This window comes from Neodiprion pinetum, chromosome 5 (assembly GCF_021155775.2).
Source record: "Neodiprion pinetum isolate iyNeoPine1 chromosome 5, iyNeoPine1.2, whole genome shotgun sequence".
Lineage (NCBI taxonomy): Eukaryota > Metazoa > Arthropoda > Insecta > Hymenoptera > Diprionidae > Neodiprion > Neodiprion pinetum.
The window spans coordinates 27,360,231-27,378,641 of NC_060236.1; the positions used below are offsets into that span (position 1 = coordinate 27,360,231).

The following is an 18,411-nucleotide window of genomic DNA, read 5'->3' on the forward strand; positions in this document are numbered from 1 at the left end:
TATTTCCTGCTTTTGGCGGACACTTTTCCAGTTCAAAATTTGTTCTCCGTATACAAAATCGAAGTTGCATTTTGTTAACTAGCCGGAACGGGAAGGCATTAATGAATATTACTGTACAACGCAGGATGCGAATATCTAAGAGAAAGTTTTATTTACGCGACAATAATGCCAGGAAATGTATTACCGTAATTCAATTACTACTTATCGTAGGAATACATTTTCTGGCGTTATTGTAGCTTGAAACAAAAAAGTTTTCGGACGTCTTTGATCGGCATTGCACACAGAATAATGCATTAAGTAGGGTTTTTGCGTTAGTGATGCGTGATCGTAGGTAATTGTCAAAGTAAGTGAAATTTCACTCAGTCGGTAAAGACTGACTGTAGCATCCTCTTAAGACAACCGAATTCGGGCCGTGCGTTGCTTCGCCCTAAATCGATCGGAACATTTTCATTCGGTTTGTTACGATACGGTGGAAAATTCAGTATTCGCCAAATTGTTATGCACACACCGAGAGAATAGAAAAATAGATTTTACGCAAAATTGAAGAAAAATATAAAAACATACTTAATATTAACATATCCGAGAATATCTGAAATAATCGTATGCGCAAAAAAAGGTTTTTAAATCGCTCTTGGTTCGACTTCGATACATTTTCGCAACCCAACGGAAAATTGGACACTGAATTACTACTTTACAACTTGCAAATTACTTTGAAGATTTTGAGTTTACAAAATACGAATAATACCATGGTTCTGTTTTACTATGCTCACCGAATTTTAGATAAATTTAAATTTGCGGTAGAATCAGTTGTCCTATGAAATTGCATCGTTACCCCAACACTACGAACTTCATCCTCATAAAATCTCGGGTTTTAGGTTTACAGACTGATTCGTGTCAAAAAAAACAAAAAATTCGCTTTCCATACGATCTCCTCACTTTCATATGAAATATGTCCGAGGAATAAAAAATTAATTTTCATCACCGCTGCAGTGATGGAATTGAAGCGGACAAAATAATCATTATACCCGGTAGTATAAAACAGCAAAGCAGAAGGAACTGAAGAAAATCGTACCAAGCCGACTCGCTACCTGGGTCAGCTTTTAGAGCTTCTCTTAAAAAGTAAAAAGAAGACACGAGCTAAGATAGAGAAAAAAAAAAACCAAGAAAAGAAAAAGAAAAGAAAACCGATTCATCCGCACGCCGCATGCAGGACGATCTCCGCGAAGTCGTATCCTGTATAAACAACGTGTAAAAACGACGCGTATATCCAGGAACACACCACTTCGCGTGTTCAAGAAGCCTAGGTTAGCTTTTGATGTTGCACATCTACTCCACACTCGCAGCGTCTCTAGCGACGGTTGCGCTTATGGGGTTTGGGAAGGGTTGATTATGCGGCTCTGCGCCACGGCAGCAACAGCAGCAGTCGTAAACACCTTGTGGGGGCGATCGGGCCCACCGACGTTGAATGGGCCCGTGAAAATGATTTTATGATGCTCGCGGTAGCCAGCGGCAAACCGGTGGCCATGATACAGCAAGCGGGCCCGATAGCCCAGCTGCTACGTACGAAAAAGAACACTTGAAACTGCAATTTTCAGATACCACAATTTTTTCTTTCTATTCGTTGCGGGGTTCGTTAGTAATCCTGAGGTCATTTACTACTCCCACCCTTACCGACCGAGCAAACTCACCTTTTTTCATCCTATATTAAATAATACAACGAACGGGAAGGGTTCACATCCCAAAAATCGTCAAAATAATTTGTGGTTTTTAGACACGCGTCACTATTGCCAAGTTTCCCGCATTTCAGGGATCAAAAAATGCACAATTGAGATACTTTCTATCATTCCGGAAAAAAATGAAGAGTAAAATGAGCCATCGTGAGACTTTTCATGTAATATTGACGTCGCTAGATGATAACTAGGAATTGCTATAATTTCGTAAATAAAAAATGCACTCACGGCTAACCAAGGAACGCTCGGCCTTCCTGGAGAGAGAGACTTTTCATATACCACAATTGCAATGTCAAATTTACATTCCGACCGAACTACCACGGTTATACCCAACCAGAACCACGTGAAGACATCTTCCCCGGTTGATATTAGTCATTCATTGACTTCCGTGACTCAACATCTCGCGATTTCAGCGAATAGGAATACCGAAAGAGCTGCAGGCGGGATTCTCGCGAGATTCTATAAATGAATAGTCCGCGCTTTTAATAGTTTCAACGAATTCCGAAATTCTATTGGGACGCGTACAATAGAAGTTTCTTCTTGCAATACGTATGGATTCATACACAATCTATGTTTACTCTTGCCCAACCTTTTTCAATTTGGCTTTTGAAAGGACGTCGAAGATTTCTTTTACGTTAAGAGAAAGACAATCAATCGTGTAGCTAACTTCGTATACCACGGATATTGTACAGTTTTTGTCTCTGACATGTTCATAAAACGCGTTACAAATTGACAAGTCAGAGTCTTCATGGGTACTGTATTTTTTGTACTGTAGGAAATCTTGAATTTCAACGTTGACAATTTTTTTGCACCTCTATATCTGCCCACTAAACATTGTGCAACGCTTTAAATTCAGCTCACCTTTCAGCTTTCGTGCACTAAATACTGACGCACCAAAATTGTATCTCTATCATAGGGAAAAATGTACATTTTTTTTACAAATTGTTTTCAAACTTCAACTATACTTCGTAAATTCAGCTAAGCTATCATTGGTCAATGGTATTGTTCGATTTATAATTATTTGTGTGAAACGAAGCAATACTATGTGTTTTTGAATTGAAATTTATACATCCAAGGTGCACAATTTCCGGACCTGTTAGTCACGGAAGCCATCCAACATTACTTAAGTCTTGTGGAAACTTATCAGGGAATTCTGAATTTCTTCTCGGGAAAAATCAGGGAATTTTACTTGAGCAAAATTGTCACCCACCCTGTTTCAGTCACCTTGATACCAATTGTGGACACATTCATTGGGTACTTATAATCGGAGATCATGTCCAGAGGCGCGTCGATGATCTACGTAAATCCCAATTTTCAAACAATGAAGTATGCCATCGAGTGCCAAAACTTGTTCGAAGTCGGATTTTAGTAATTTTGAATTAGATAATCGAAGAGATTGAAAGTTAAATTAAAAGATGCCCATAAATGGTATACTTGAGGACATGAATTCCGATACGACTAACTTTTTCGACAAGTCAGTTACGATGTCTGGCGATGCAACCATTGTCACATAAATCGTATAGAATCGAACTCGCATTTTGTCTCGTACCGATAACAAGTTAGCCGAAAGATCAAGGCAATTAATGGATACTACTGTACAGTGATATGCAAAAAAATGGTGCATCTAGTTACATCACACATCGCAGAATGCCGTGAAGTGCAGAAGTGGAATGACTTACCGGGGCGAGTAAGATGAAAGATTTCATAGGTATGGGATCAGAGATGCAGGTAGACCGACATGCGTTATGCTTATTTACGTACGAACGTCGGTTCGTATGTATAATAACTCGAAGTGCCGACTACCGTGGTGCCCGCCTGCCTATACTCGGCACTTTGAAATGTCTTAATTCACACCTCATAGAGTCTTGTTTGCATCGGTAGAGAGTCGATACAATCGGCGCAAGGAACCGGGAACGAGCGCTCGGAATATTTCCCCGCGTCTCGTCGCGTTGCCTCGGTTTGCTCGGTCGTCTCATCGTCCAGGGAGTGCTAATCATCGTTGAAAAACGAAAAATAAGACCCGCTCTAAAAACTGTTTGCTCACCGAGTTACCGAGCGCTGCGTAAAGGCGGGTGCCACGTCTCGCACCGATCCTCTCGCCTCTCACCCTCCCACTTTCCACCATCTTCTTCTTACACGTACTTCCTCACCTTGTGTGCACATATCTATAAGCCTCGACTATACTTTCCTAACCTCTTCATCACGCGCTTATGTATAATGCTTGTGCCTATTTGCTTATATCTGCACCGCTTTTGCTTTCGCTTCTGTGCGACATGGTGTATTAAACGATTTAAGACTCGGTAGCGCGACGGTCCCGTTTCGTTACTTAGCTCCGGTTAGATACGATCCTTCGAATCCAAGGAGAACCCCCGATCATCTTTACAGGAACGCGATCGCGGATCTCTGACGGAGTTTCGTTCCGGACAATCCGTAATTGGTCAAAGTTGAAGCGACAGGAACATTGACAATTATGTAGCCTGATTTGTTTGAGGGGAGATCATTTCACGGATCCAATTATGACAGACATTCACCCTCTGAAATCCGTCTTGATCGTTTTTTTATAAAATATACTAATTGTAAGTAGCAGGCATGCGCGCAGGTTGGAAAAATTCGAGAGGCAGTAAGCGATCGAGTTCATTATAATTCATTCAATACCATTGGAATGGATTTTTAATTGTCACGGTCAAATTGTTCGTGCATCATTCAAACACTTATACATACGGTATATGTATACTCGTAGGCATCTGTGCACTCTCTAGGCGGTAACGAGTGGTAATTGGTACGAACCTCTGTCTCATGAACATGTGATGTACGTGTACTATATACCGTATCTATTACAGGTTATATATATATATATATATATATATATATACATATATATAACAATATGTAAGGCACACGAATGTCAGCATGTTTTACAGGCCATTTTACATTCCGCAACGTTTGTTGGAAATTTGAAATATTTGCTGAATATAGATTTTGTTTGATTTCTGAAAGTAATGATAATTATACTGACAATTAATTTATATAACACGCACATGCAGTAATTGATATATACGTGTACATTACCAAAGAAAGAAAAGTATTTTTGAAAAGTCACTCGTCACATGTAATTGATCAACAAATTTTGATATATTATTCCAACGGAGTCGAGGATTTTTGGGAAATGCATGTTGATTTCACCAGGGCCAGAGAAGGTAGTTTTTTTGTTTTTTTTTGTTTGGTTTTGGCTGTATATAGAGGTGTAAAATCGAACGATAAGTAAAGATTTACAGTCGATATTTGCATTACAACATAATATCAAGAATGACAACGTTGCAATTGCGCGGTAAATATGTATACCAACCATGTCTAGATGAACGTGTACATTTTTTTTAGATCCTTTCAAGGAACATTCTTTCATGCAAGTCGTCATCCTTGAATCGATCGTTACGTTGTATCGATTTTTTTTTTTTTTTTGTCATTAGTGAACGATTGTAACGAGTCTCGGGATCAATTGCCCAACTCATTTTGTATTTCGGATTTCTGTTAGAGGCGTTGGTTGCATACGGCGTATATGCAAATGCGTGCATACGCCGAATATGTATACACATATGTATACACCTATATACGGCGTTTATGTAAAATTTTTGAAAAAAAAAAAAAAAAAGAAACAATGTATGTATCTATACATGTATCTATATGTATGGATATATGATGTGTACATATGGTGGAGTATATGAAGCGTGCGAGAGAATCTTTGAGTGGTGATTTGAGAATTCGAGAGTTCAAGAATTTGAGACAGAAACGTAAAGTTGGGTCCGTATGTTTGCACAGTCAGACCTCAAGGCGATCGCACCTAGGTGCGAGGTCTCTCCGGCTGTGTGCTTACCATTACGCCGCGGTGCAGCCATCTCCCTCCCTCCCTCCCTCTCTCTCTCTCTCTCCCCCCCCCCCCCCCTCTCTCTCTCACACACTCTCTTCCTCCTTGCCCCCTTGACTCGGCAGTTAGGATTTTTCACGTTTTGCTTCGCTGTACGACTTTAGCTCGGGTCGTGATGGAGAGATTTGGGCCTTATAGATGTACCGAGGCAAAGCATCAACGACGGTAGAAAGTTTGATGAATAATGCAGAAAATAGAATTGAAAGAAAGAGTTGACGATTAGCAGGAAAAACGATGAAACTGGGAAATGGATGGATTTTTTTTTTCCAGAAAATACGTCGTTGCAGATAAATTTTTCATCACAAAACGTTGTTGGATAACTATAGTTTCAATTTTATTCAATTGAGATGACGAACGTTGTTAGACAGGGATATGAGCGTAAAGTTATCGGTTTTCGGTACTTAAAATTGATCGAGAATGAAACGAATGATTCAATTTTATTCATCCCAATGAGGTATTAGCTTCCTTTGCAACAATTAGGTATGCCGACGATTATAAACGGTTGCAATTTATAATTCGTTTGTTATCCAACGCTAATTCAAAACCTGTGATTCCGTATTAGAATTTTCGAAACACCTTCACCTGACTTGTGAGATGAAAAAAAGTGATTGACGGCAAAAAAGAAGAAAAAAAAAAAAATAATTGACAAAAATTGAACTTTGCTCAAAGAAGCGAGGAAATGGTGCAGAAAGATTCAGGGCGGTACAAAATTTCTGCGAACATGGCGTAAGTTTCTTACGCAAATACCTGATACGTGTGATTAAAATTAAGGTGGGTATACCTACCGAGGGAGTTTAGACCGTAGCTAGCCTGGTATACCGTTTGCGACGGACTGCTTATTGGGAGACCAGAGTTACCCAGACCAAGCGACGTGCCCAGACCTCCGCCGCCTTGCTGCCCTAGCTGACCCAGACTTTGGCCGAAACCGCCCATCCCCATCCCGCTTTGACCCAGCTGCCCGAGTCCTGCGGGAAATCAGTGATCGTTGTAGTTATTGCCATTGGCCTTATAGGCGGGGCGATTCCCCTTCTTCCTTTAATTATTACTAGTATTTATTACGCTTTTGATTTATTTGCAGCCTGTTTTTTTTTTTTTTTTTTTGTCAACATCTTTGATTTCTCACAAATTTTTATACGCACAGTTGTCCGCAGTTACGTCTGATACGGCCAGGTTTTTTGGACAATCGGTTACGTTGGCCGTGAAAAATTAACCCGGATCGGATGCGAAGCAGGCTCAATCTTTGTCAACACAACGTGACCAATGACCGTGGAATTTAATCCAATAATAAAAAAACTCGATCGTCACGGGTTATGTTTACAAAGATTGAGCTAGTTTCGCGGTCCGCCGGCGGTGGCGGTGCGGGCTGATTATGCATTGCCAACGTAACCGACTTGTCTGACATATTAACCGTCTGAAAATCGGAGATGCGGCCATCGGTTAGTGATTTTGACCTTGTGAGTTGGTATTTTGTGTTTTTACTGACCCGGGCCCATTCCCCATCGATCCGTAGGTGCGTGGAACATCCCAGCGGCCCCGCAAAGCTCGGCAGCAGAGCTCATCGCCCCGAATGGCGGCAGTCCGTGGGATGGCAGCAACGATCCCGGTGACCTGAAGACGTTCGTTGTTTTCTTTCGCTTCTTCCATTTCGCCCGACGGTTTTGAAACCATACCTGAAAACACCGTTAAATAGTAGGTTTTCACTTTTTTTTTTATCATTGTCAGTCGGTGTTCGGTATCAATTCGAAAGTTTTGATTTACATTTTGCTCATATCTGAGACTTTGATCTATCAAGCTTGCTGATAGATTCAAGTTTTAGCTGATACTCAATTATAACAACAAGTTATTGCGGGTTAATGAAACTTGGTAGCCTGTATTTTGGGAGAAGGACATGGCGAACTTGAGGTTACACATCGACTGACCTGTTCGGTCACTGTATAACCAAAACTCGGTAATACCGGCGATTCAAGTTCGATCACAACTTCAGGTAGATAATTATTCGAAGATCGCAATGAAGGTGGACTGAGTGGGTAATTCATAAACTGTTGTTCAAAAGTAGTTTGAGACCTGATGTACATGCGTTGTACCGAGAAACCGCCCAATAGTTGAGAGTCCTGATGTACAAGCGTTTTAGATTATGCGATTCTCTGATCAGTGGTTGCAATAATTGCATAAGAGAATAATTGCGGAAGAGAACGAAGAAAACGGGAATTGCGACGCGTGGTTCAGTATCGAGCGTTTGCGTTCAGAACTTTTTCTCTCGAAATCGAAACGAAGATACAAGAAACTTTGCATAAAATGACATCTCTTCCCCCGTACGGTGGCATTGCACCGTAATAATCCTTTTCACGTTATATGGGTACAAGTACCGATATGTATACACTAGCGGATGTAATATGCGGTTGTAAATAATAGATGATGTATCGGGTGTGCGGCGGTGGCGAGGACGCGGTTGATTTCAGCCACCCCCGAACCACCCTCGACCCCTAAAAGCCGGCGGACTTGATTTATTGATATCGCATGCAAAGCCGGTCTGCGTTCTCCGAGAACCCCATCCCCATATCGGCGGCACCGTTGGTCTGAACGAGACCGTGGCTGACCGGGTATGGACCTGGCGTACCAGACGTGAACTTACCGCGAGTGGTGCGATCAGACATGAGAAGAGCGAAAAGGGTGGATTCCGCAGGGCGGCGAGTTACTTCGGAGGCAGTTCCGCTACTGCAGGAATGGACAGTTTCGCTCGTATGTAAAGTCGTAAATTAGTACCGCAGCACGGCATTACCACCGGCTAAGGTTGGTATATGTTTGCGGGGGTTGCGATAGGATTACCCACGGCTAATTGGATATATGGGAACCGACGGTGTATCCCGTTGAACCGTTCACTTCCGCCGTCTACATCCCTGGCTCGTATATACCTACGCTGTTCTTTACACCATCCGTTGCGTGAACGACCATCTTCGAGGAAGTTGACGCTGTACTTACCGAAATTTTACCGAGGGTGTTACTCATTCTCATTCAATTTGTGAAATTTAGCCTTCTTGGTGAGTCGGCAACTTCTGCTGTAATGCTCGATACAGCCTCTGATGTTTGTTCGTGACATCAGAAATACTGTGCCGTTCGGAGCTGATTCTGTAATGGGGTTCGAAACAGGCTAGGGATGGATTCTGTACTCAATCTTGACATTCGTAGTCGGAATCTTGAATAATGGTCGGTATCAAATAACTTTATATTAGGTAAGTTGTACTAACAAGTGAAGTCACTCTGATCGAGGAAGAGCTTATTACGTTCATTCTACACTTGTATCTTTATCCTAGAGGTATGTCTAAAAGTGTGCTGGATCGAATGCATCTAATGAAAAAAAAAAAAAACAACTATTCCGAAACTGTTGTTTGGTAGTAGAAAAGCTAGAGAGTACAAATTCCTCCAACTCTAACCATCACCGCGAGTTAGTGGGATAAAATTTTTGGAGCAAGCTCGATGCCGAACGATTTCGTTTAGCCAGTCTCACTAACCGCGTTCGAGAGTTGTCCAATTCAACCAATTTCAATCGAATTCAACCTTTCCAGTCCAGCGTACGCAGAGATTCATTACGAGTTGTTTTTTCTTCTTTCTCTTTTTCTCACCCCTTCATGCGAACCTGCTGACTTTTAGGAAGTGATATTGTGGCGGGCGGGGGTCAGGGGTCGACTGGGAACGACCGAGCGGTTAGCCTTGCGTATTAGGATGCGTGAGGCGCGATCCCGCACCCCAGCAGCTAGGCGCCCTGGGGTTCCTTCTTTCTCTCACTCGCCCGATCCGCCTCCCGTCCACTCCATCCCTCTCTCTCTCTCTCTCTCTCTCTCTCTCTCTCTCTCTCTCTGGCTGCCACCTCTACCGCAGAGCAGGGTGGGTGCGGTTGCACTGATTTCACGCGCGAACACCGACTAAAAGCCAACGCGTTTTGTGTGCCTACAACCCCGAGGTTATCCGCCTCGTGAACAACCTAATGGAAAAGAGCGGAAGGCAGTGGCGTGGCTCAATTGATCGAGAAGCTTCTTGCCGGTTTTTACTCCCAGCTCATCTTTACCCTATATACTCGAATGCGGAGTCACCTGATCGCGTTCCACTCTTCGAATCCAAACATCGGCTGCGTGGAACGAAAGCAACCGGGTATTTGTTGCCATTCCAGCGGCGTGTACCCGAAGGATGGTTCTTTTTCATCACGACTAATCAATGGCCGTCAATGATATTAATCATCGGTTAGTCGAGGTTGACCGTGATCGACAACTTTGGGGCGACCCAGGTGAGCTTTCCGAGGACTCCAGTAACACTGTCTATAGGTATAACCGGGTGTGTATCGATTCGGGCGTAGATAGAGGCGCGCACCTTTCGATGACTAACAATATGCCCGTGAAGGGTAGAACCCAGCGGATCCCGGTCTTCCCTCGGGTCCGAATCGAGTCTGTGATACGCGTATATTGAGTCAATTAGGAATATTGCTTTTTAAAAATTGATCAATCATCCACCGATTAGGCCGACGCACGCGTCGGTCCGACAGCTGCGTCCGCCAGCCGCACTTGGAAAGGTGAATTGGCCTCCGCAAGCGGTACACCTGGACAAAAAATCACGGCTCCATAGTTTTCGGGACCTCGGACGAAACTGTTTAATCTCTCGTTTTTTTTTTGTCTTCCAAGTCATTTTTCGATCGGTCGCGGAGGACACGCGAGCTTTCCAAGCAATCGCTTAACGGATTCGAGTAGGATAAGTTTAGACGGTTACCTCGAACGTTGGGGAGGATCGAGGCTGGCGGCCCATGCCGAGAAGGGAGAAACGGGTGAGAGGCAAATGGGGGGGAGGGACTCGTAAAGGAGGTTCAGCGGGCGTTGATATAAATTGATCGAGCCATCAACGCAAGCGGGAGGATCTGGAGCTCGGCACCCTCGGGAGATATACGACCCTATAATATACTTGTGTTGGTGCGGGATACGGAAAGTCCGCTGTACGGGATCGAAATCTGGTTTTGGAATGGGACCTTTTGCCGGACCAGATCCGCGAGAGGGACCATGACGAAAAATTTTCACAGGCACAGCACGATTAGGTATTATCATGGATTATTGTTTTTAGTCAAATTGGAAACGAGACAAAGAGGTCACATCGAGCGTTTCACCCAGGAAACTCCAATTTCGTGGTATCTTGATCTTTGAATTATTCGCCGAGTTTGAAACTGATTACCTAGAAATCCCACTACGAAACAATGGATCGTCATAGTAGGCAATTCAATCGTGAGCTGATTGTGAAGCGACTCTTCAATTTTGCAGAATCCACATTCGAGGGTTGGAGTGTATCGGTACTTTACAGCGCACGAATGAAGGCACTCTCGACCCCATTGATTCTGACAATATCTGTTAAAATAGTTGACAAAAGTCCTTTGATTTCTTTCGAAAAGGTTATCTAATTTCTGTCCAACGAATGTGAATTTGCGTCCAGTCTTTGAAATTTTATGACTTTATTGTCGAAAAGCACGGTTTTCTTTTTTTTTTTTTTGTTTACCATATACGATTATTGCTGCTTTTCGATGCACGTTCAGAGGGTATGCGGCGAAGTGAACAAAGCAAAGGGTGCGAATCAGGCGACGCGAACCGACTCTCGCGGTCTGATTGATGATGGCAGACGGGAGATCTTCGAAGAGGGGGGGAGAAGAGGAGGTGGTGAGGTACCGGCCGAGGCGCATTACCCAGACCACCCTCGGGGACTCCCGGGGTTTCGCGAAACTCTCTCTAGAACCATCCTATACCCTCCAGGACCTCCTAAGATAAGGGAGGATAAATAGCTGTCCAAATTAAATTTATCCTAGAACCGTAGAACAGCTACTGTCTACTCTCTATTTTCAGACACCGCTATTTTCGTGCCAAATTTTTTCATCCCTCTCCTCACGTTACGTTTTTTCACGGATTTCACAACGAAAATGAACAAGAACAAGAATAAGCACGAAAAAAGAAAGAAGAAGGGAATATACGAGTCGATCCGTCAACTTTCGGACAGATTTTTAGTGCATACATTTCGATATGGCTGTCATTTGGATATGTTACAGAGGTAGTGTAGACAAAGATACGAAAATCCTCCAATTTTCAGATCTCAGCGTTTACAAGAAACACGTTAATCATTGAATTTTCGGGACCTTATCTCGTCCAAAAAAGTCTGATATTTGTTTCAGCGTGAAAAAGACCGGTCTTTACGAATATGAGATACATTTGAAGATAGAACCAGAAGAAGTGTAAAAATAGAAAATACACATTCTATTCGACATTTTCGGTCCTGTACATGCGAAGGAGTAAAAACTACATTGATCAAATTTTTTCTTACGAAATGGTAGACATTTTGGACTGGGATAACACGAGATTACAATTTAATCAGTACGGATATAGAATGTATTTAGAAAATTCCGGTTCAGTGATGATTTCATTTTTATCAGTCTACAAATTTCAAGATATACCTCTTTCCATATCTCGGAGCAGCCGAAAATCGTTGGTATCACTGCGATTATTATAAAACGATAGAGAAATTGTTGTCTCGTTGTCGGTACGCATGCAGTGAGCGTTTTAAGGACGTGCCAGCTGTAACGTGTATATATACACGCGTTCCCGCATTACTCGCTTGCCGGTTAAACTTGATCCCTTTACGTTTTATCATTATTTTACGTTGGCAATATCTCCGACTTAGTGCTCACACTCCGCGCGTCGTGAAATTAGTCGTAACTACCGGTTAAACCGAAATTTCACGCTGCATGGAATTAACCTCACCGCGGATATGTATAAACAGCGGAAAACGATGCTTGCAATAGCCATGCACAACGGGATATAATAACGGATGTAGCGTCTCTTGGGAATAAGGAGGTGAACTATCCCTTGATCATGGGAATTGGTTGAATGGTTTTTGGACCGTTTGCAAGTGTGTCCTTTCATGGGACATTCGGAACGTCGAAACCAGGTCTGAATTAACTGTCGCGGTAACGCAATTGTAACGATGCGTACTTAAAAGATTCCCTATTATTTCGCAACTTTGCAATTGTTTGAAATTGAGTAAACCGTATCGTGATCATATTTTGGAAACACAACACTTTGTGAGTTATTTTTAAATTCCAAGATACTAATTGTTTTCATCAGCGTTTCGTTACGTTAATGGAAACCTTATTAAACCTCATCCACATCGGATCTTTGAAAACCTTGGTTTCCATTCATTGTGCACAAATTAAACGATCAATGGTGTATTAAGCGTTACATTCGATATGCAATTTTTTTTTTTTTTTTCAGTTTCGTTACACTTCTACGATCCAATGAAATATTTTCTGGGCAAAAATTGTTGCAATTTCTCTATTGTGAAATAAAAAAAAAAAAAAAAAAAACAGAAAAAATCGTATGGGAGAATCCCGGTAAAGAGTACAAAATATCTATGTAGAAAAAATTGTTCCATCCTCGTTCATCGATAGTTTTCTCAATCCTTTATCTCGTTTCGTCTTCTTCTTGTACCGTGTTGACGTTCAGAGGTCTAAAGAGAGTGCCTTCGTTTTCGAATTGCGGTGTTTATCGCCGGTCCCGTCGCCTTATTTCCAAACCTCGAGCCCATTAATACGTCGGGATTTATAAAATGACGAGGCTCCGCGAAAGAATCGAGGGCTGAGGGGGGGGGGGGTTTGATATGATACGGTGGAATGGGCTCCGGATGATCCAATTCTCCCGGGATGCTGTGGCAACACAGTTTGTCCATTGAGCCAACATCCCTGTGCCCCCGGACCCCCTTTCATCCCCCCACCCCTCAGGAATCCTCGCGACGTAGGTGGCGCGTATAGTTTCGGCCGACGACATGTAAGGGCCAATATCGTGCCCTATGTATATTTATACCGCATTAAAATTCACCCTCTCTCAAAACTGCGAGCCTCCGCAATCTCATACGCCTTATGTATGTGCGTATATGTAAAACAAGCCGAAAAGGAACAACGGAAAAACAACGCCCGATTTTTTTCACGAAAGGTTATTTAATTGGAAATAGATGGAAGAAAGAAAAATAATTTTAAAAAACAAAGAAGGAATGCTGGAATCATTGTCCACGTTTACTTTCTCTTGTTCTGATTTTTTTTTTTTTATCCTAGAACAGGTGTCGCGTAATGATTTTCCCTTGTATACAGTAATTTTGATTATTGCCTTAGAATTTTCGTCTAACTCGTTTGCGGTCAGAAAGAAAATGCGAGTTGGATTCTATACACGAATTATGTGACGATGATTCCCAATCTTTCGCGTCGGCTGCGTCGCCGGTCGTTGTCACATGATTCGTATATAGAATCTAACTCGCATTTTTGCTTCGGATCGAAAACAAGTTAGACGAAAGCCCAAGGCATTAACGAACATTACTTTACGTATGTATGTACAACACTAGCGTCTCGCGGTGGACGAACGAAAGTAATCACGGTGTATAAATTTTCGCAGAGAGGGAAGATCGAGTGGGCATGTATACGGATCACGAGGAGAGTCGCATATGCGCTGGGAATTCGGCCCAGAAGTCACCTCGAGTCTGACTGACTCCATCTACAAAGTATTGCTTTCAAAAGAATCCCAAGGGATACGGGTGAATGGTGTCATTGCCGAATCCCGGGGGAATGGACAAGTGACGTATATGACTCGGTGAGAGATCGAGTCTCCTTCTCTTTACCTATATACTCTAAATCATTCCTGATCATACGTATTGCTACGTTTATAATGTTGAAATTTCGCAGAACCGAGCCGAGATTTTGTGAATCTTTTTTTTTTTTTATTTTTTTTATTTTTTTTTTTAATCTTGTAAGTGGAAAATTCTGCTGAAAACACTTGTCAGAATTTCTAACTTCTTTCGTCTTTAGAGAGAGAGAGAGAGAGAATTCAAGTTTCGAAGTTTTGGCAAAGTGGAGGAAAGATTCGATTTTTTAATTTTTTTAATTTTTTTTTTTTTGGTAATCAATTATTTATCCCTTGTTAGGTATTAGTATTTTCAATTGACTTTCGGCTGTTAGACGTGGAAAACCAAGTCGCTTTTAGATTTTTTTATTTCCCGAACGGTGTATCAAATTTATTTTAAATCGTTAGAAAAACGAAAGGCTCAAATTTAACATACAAAGGTACGAAAAAATTTGAACATTCCTTTACCCTCCGTCAACACGTTTTTTTTTAATTTCGTCCGCAAACTGATCAGGCTTTCAGGGTCATCGGTCCAGGTTTTCAGTTTTCACAGCTTCTCCGGGATCAAAAAAAAAAAAAAAAAAACTGGCGAAGACAAGAGTTTGAATTTATTTTTTCGCTTATGGGCTGAGATTGATATAACTCGAGGATAAATTCGAAAGGTATAATTTCCATTTTAAAAATTCATTTGCACTCAAGCACAATGTCTACAGTACAGAAGTTTGAAATTTAGTTTCTCTCGACTTTAAGATCGGTTCAATACTTTCCTAATCCGATCCTAATGAAATTGGCGTAGAGTGGTGCTCGGGTGTAATCGAAGGGACGTAGACCGGTATCCCCGTCTACGAAAGGGACCCGTCCAACGGTTACCTGGCGCAGTTAACTTAACCGGTAGTTAACTTAACCAAATGTTAACTGGCGTCGTTCCGCCGAGCTTATTGTACAGGGCTAGAAACGCGAATGGCTATCCAACGGCTCGCTGCCGACACAAAATTTTATTCGCGTATATTTGTAAGGTACTTGTGCGTATAATGTAACGTCACGTGCAGTTTCAAACGGCGTTGCACAGCCGCGAAAATTGAGGGCAGGGTTTAATCGACCCTTACTTAGCAATTAAAGTTGGAATTAAATCGGTTATCGTCGCTTCGGCAAAAAGACCGCACCGCGGTTGATTAGCACTCAGTTCCTGAAAGCGCGTTTAATGCGCCAATCGCAATTAAAATATCGCGAAATCTAGACTCGATATTCGCCATCGAATTCCATCGGTGCGTTGATATTTTACACGTATTCAAACGCAATTATATCTCAGCGATTCAAATTTTCCGAGTATTATATATATATATATATATGTATATATGTATAATATACGTATGATATATTTTCAGGGCAGTGCGATCGGTTATATGTATTATATATGTATGTAGGTATACCTTTTTATTTCTATTTTTTTTTTTTTTTTTTTTCAAATCGTCACCTCCGTGTTTTTACCCCCGTTGTTTTGTACATCCACCAGGCTCCTCATTTTTATTTAATCATTCGTTATTTCCTCTTCTCGGATTTCAAGCCGGACGGTTATTTCTAGACTGTGAATTATTGATCACGCGCAAGTTAGCCGATAATGCATTTTCTGTGTACAGAGCCGGAGCTTTTGTATACTCGTACACATTGCCGACGCGATCGAACTCGCGAAATTTTCTGTTGAATTTTTCAAGTCTCGTTGTTTTTTTTTTTTTTTTTATTTTTTTTTCTTATATTTTACTCGGAACCAGTGACCGCGAGCGACGAGTAAATATACTGACAATACGATGAAGAATCTTCTACCGCGAATTCGGCCATTCGCGTGAAAACTCTGCAATTGAACGCGATTTTCACAATCGGGCAAATTTCCGACGAGTCAATACGCGAATCCCGTACAACGAGATGTATCCGGAGAAAGAGAATATTTTTTTAGCCTAATATGACAATACATTGTTTTACACTTGTCACGATTTTTTTTTTTTAAACGGAACAGTTTCCTCCATTTCTTTTTTTCTTTTCTTTTTTTATTCTTTTCAATGTTTTTTGTCCCTATATTTTCCAAACGCGTTTGCTTCGGTTTCCTGTCTCCGTTTTACCGTCTGGCAAAAATTTTTCGACAAAATGTCACATCTCCAGCCCACGTTGGACCGATTGAAATTTGTAAAAAAGGGGAATAATGTTGTTGCCTGTGTTTTTGTTTAAAAAAAAAGAAAACAAAAAATAAAAAAAAAAAACAAAAAAATAAAAAAATGAGAAATAAAAAAAAAAAAATATAAGCTTACGCCCCCTCGGTGGAGGATATTTACGACCTGGCAATGGAGAGCGAAGAAGTAGCCTTTGATAGCGGCGCTCGATATCGTCGCGACGTCCGGCGCCGGCGCCTTTCGCGTCTACCGATTGGCCGCTCAACCCTCGGCGTGCTTCAGGTACACGTTCCCTTGGAAACTGTGGAAAACGACGGCCTGCCTACCCTACCCTGCCTTCCCACGTACATGTATACCTATACACGTGCCTGCAGAGAGAGAGAGAGAGAGAGAGAGATGCCATGGCCACGCTTACGTCTTGGTTACGAACATGGTTAGTCTGTATGGGTGTAGGTGTATATAGGGGGTGAATTCCGCATGTATATATATGCGCGTAGAACTCGATGGAAATTCTCTTTCAATTACATTTCGACGATTTGAATTCACCGAACTGCCGCCGCGCTACTCCGAGGACGACTTTCATTTTGTTCCTTGCTCTGTCTGCCTATAAGTTGAGTGCCAGAAGACGGAGGGAATGACATGATAATACATGGTTTATATATATATACATATATATATATATATATATTTAGGAGGGCTTGTTGAAACGTCTTGACGTATTTTCATTCCTGCCATTTCGGAGATTATGATTTTCTTTCTTTTCTTCTTCGGAATATCGCAGGCTGTGTGTATTTTTTTATTATTAAACTATGTTTAAGCGATCAAGGTAAAAAAAAAAAAAAAAAATGCTACTCTAGCAACGTATTTCGGTGGCGATACAGAGACGGATACGATATTTGTTGCAACAGATAGAGTTTTGCAAGTTTGAGTAGCCCGTGAAAAATCTTTGCTATCGGAGTGATAATCTCTGCTGTCTTTATATCGATACTAAACTTTAGCTGGATCAGCGAATCATTCATTTTCACATTGATAAAAAAATGTTTAAAAATGTTTTAGCGTGCTAATATTAATCGTTGTTTATTGTTTTCTTTAATGAAAGTGTTGAGCAATTTGGATAAATGAAGAAACGAGCTGATATTTAATCACGAAAGGTAAAGAAATTAATGACTTTGCTTTTTAACTTTACAATACATTGTCGTTTTCTACAAGGGACAATCTGAATTAATGTTCTTAAAAAAATGAACGGCTAGATATTTCTTCTAATTACTCGTCATATATAGTTAATACCAGTGAGGAATTCTGGAATAACGATCGAAATATCTCAAGATCTACAGCCGTTGAGTAGAGAAATGAAAATTGTTCTGTCTTCTGAATGAAATTTCAAAATTTTTCGTTACAGCGACCAAGAATCAATCGCGAACGCTTTTCTTCATCGATATAGGATCTCGAACAAGTTATTTTAGGACTTTTACTATATTTTCCAATTTTATTAACCATGTATAATTATCGATCGGATTTTATTTTATTTTTTTTCCTGCGTTCGAAAAGTTTTAGTCTTTGGATTGACTCTCACGAGCCTTTTCCTACCAACCGAGATACCGCAAACTCATAAAACGCCTTAGACAGCAAGTTCTACCAGCCAATTCAGAAATACAATAAAATTTTCACGATATTCTCTCGCAAGCATTAAAACTTTATCAGAATTAACATCATCAGAAACCATTTAGCGTTATTTATAACTCGGGGAACTCAGAAATGACTACAGAAACATCTTGAAACCACCGGTTTTGAAAATGTGTTCAATTTATGGAGTCTTTATAATTGCGGGTAATATTAAATTTTCCGATTACAACTGCAATTCTAATTTGTTCGTTACGTTTTCGAGTGTGTTATTAATTCAAAACGGTGAAAAGTAT

The 18,411-nt window shown here is 41.2% G+C and overlaps 1 protein-coding gene and 1 long non-coding RNA gene across 3 annotated transcripts in view; one reads left to right on the forward strand and one right to left on the reverse strand.

Annotated features, from left to right (window-relative positions):
* The window catches only part of LOC138191033 (uncharacterized), a 62,143-nt gene that overhangs the window by 14,211 nt on the left and 29,521 nt on the right, over positions 1-18,411 (forward strand). The gene's annotated exons all lie outside the window — the stretch shown is intronic.
* Positions 1-18,411, reverse strand: part of otp (orthopedia homeobox) — a 28,586-nt gene that overhangs the window by 4,717 nt on the left and 5,458 nt on the right. For both annotated transcript variants that reach the window (XM_046625350.2, XM_046625351.2), the window contains exons 3-4: positions 7,136-7,322; positions 6,438-6,617 (exon numbers count right to left, since the gene is read on the reverse strand). In XM_046625350.2, coding sequence (XP_046481306.1) covers positions 6,438-6,617; positions 7,136-7,322 — 367 coding nt within the window. The remainder of the gene's footprint in view (positions 1-6,437; positions 6,618-7,135; positions 7,323-18,411) is intronic.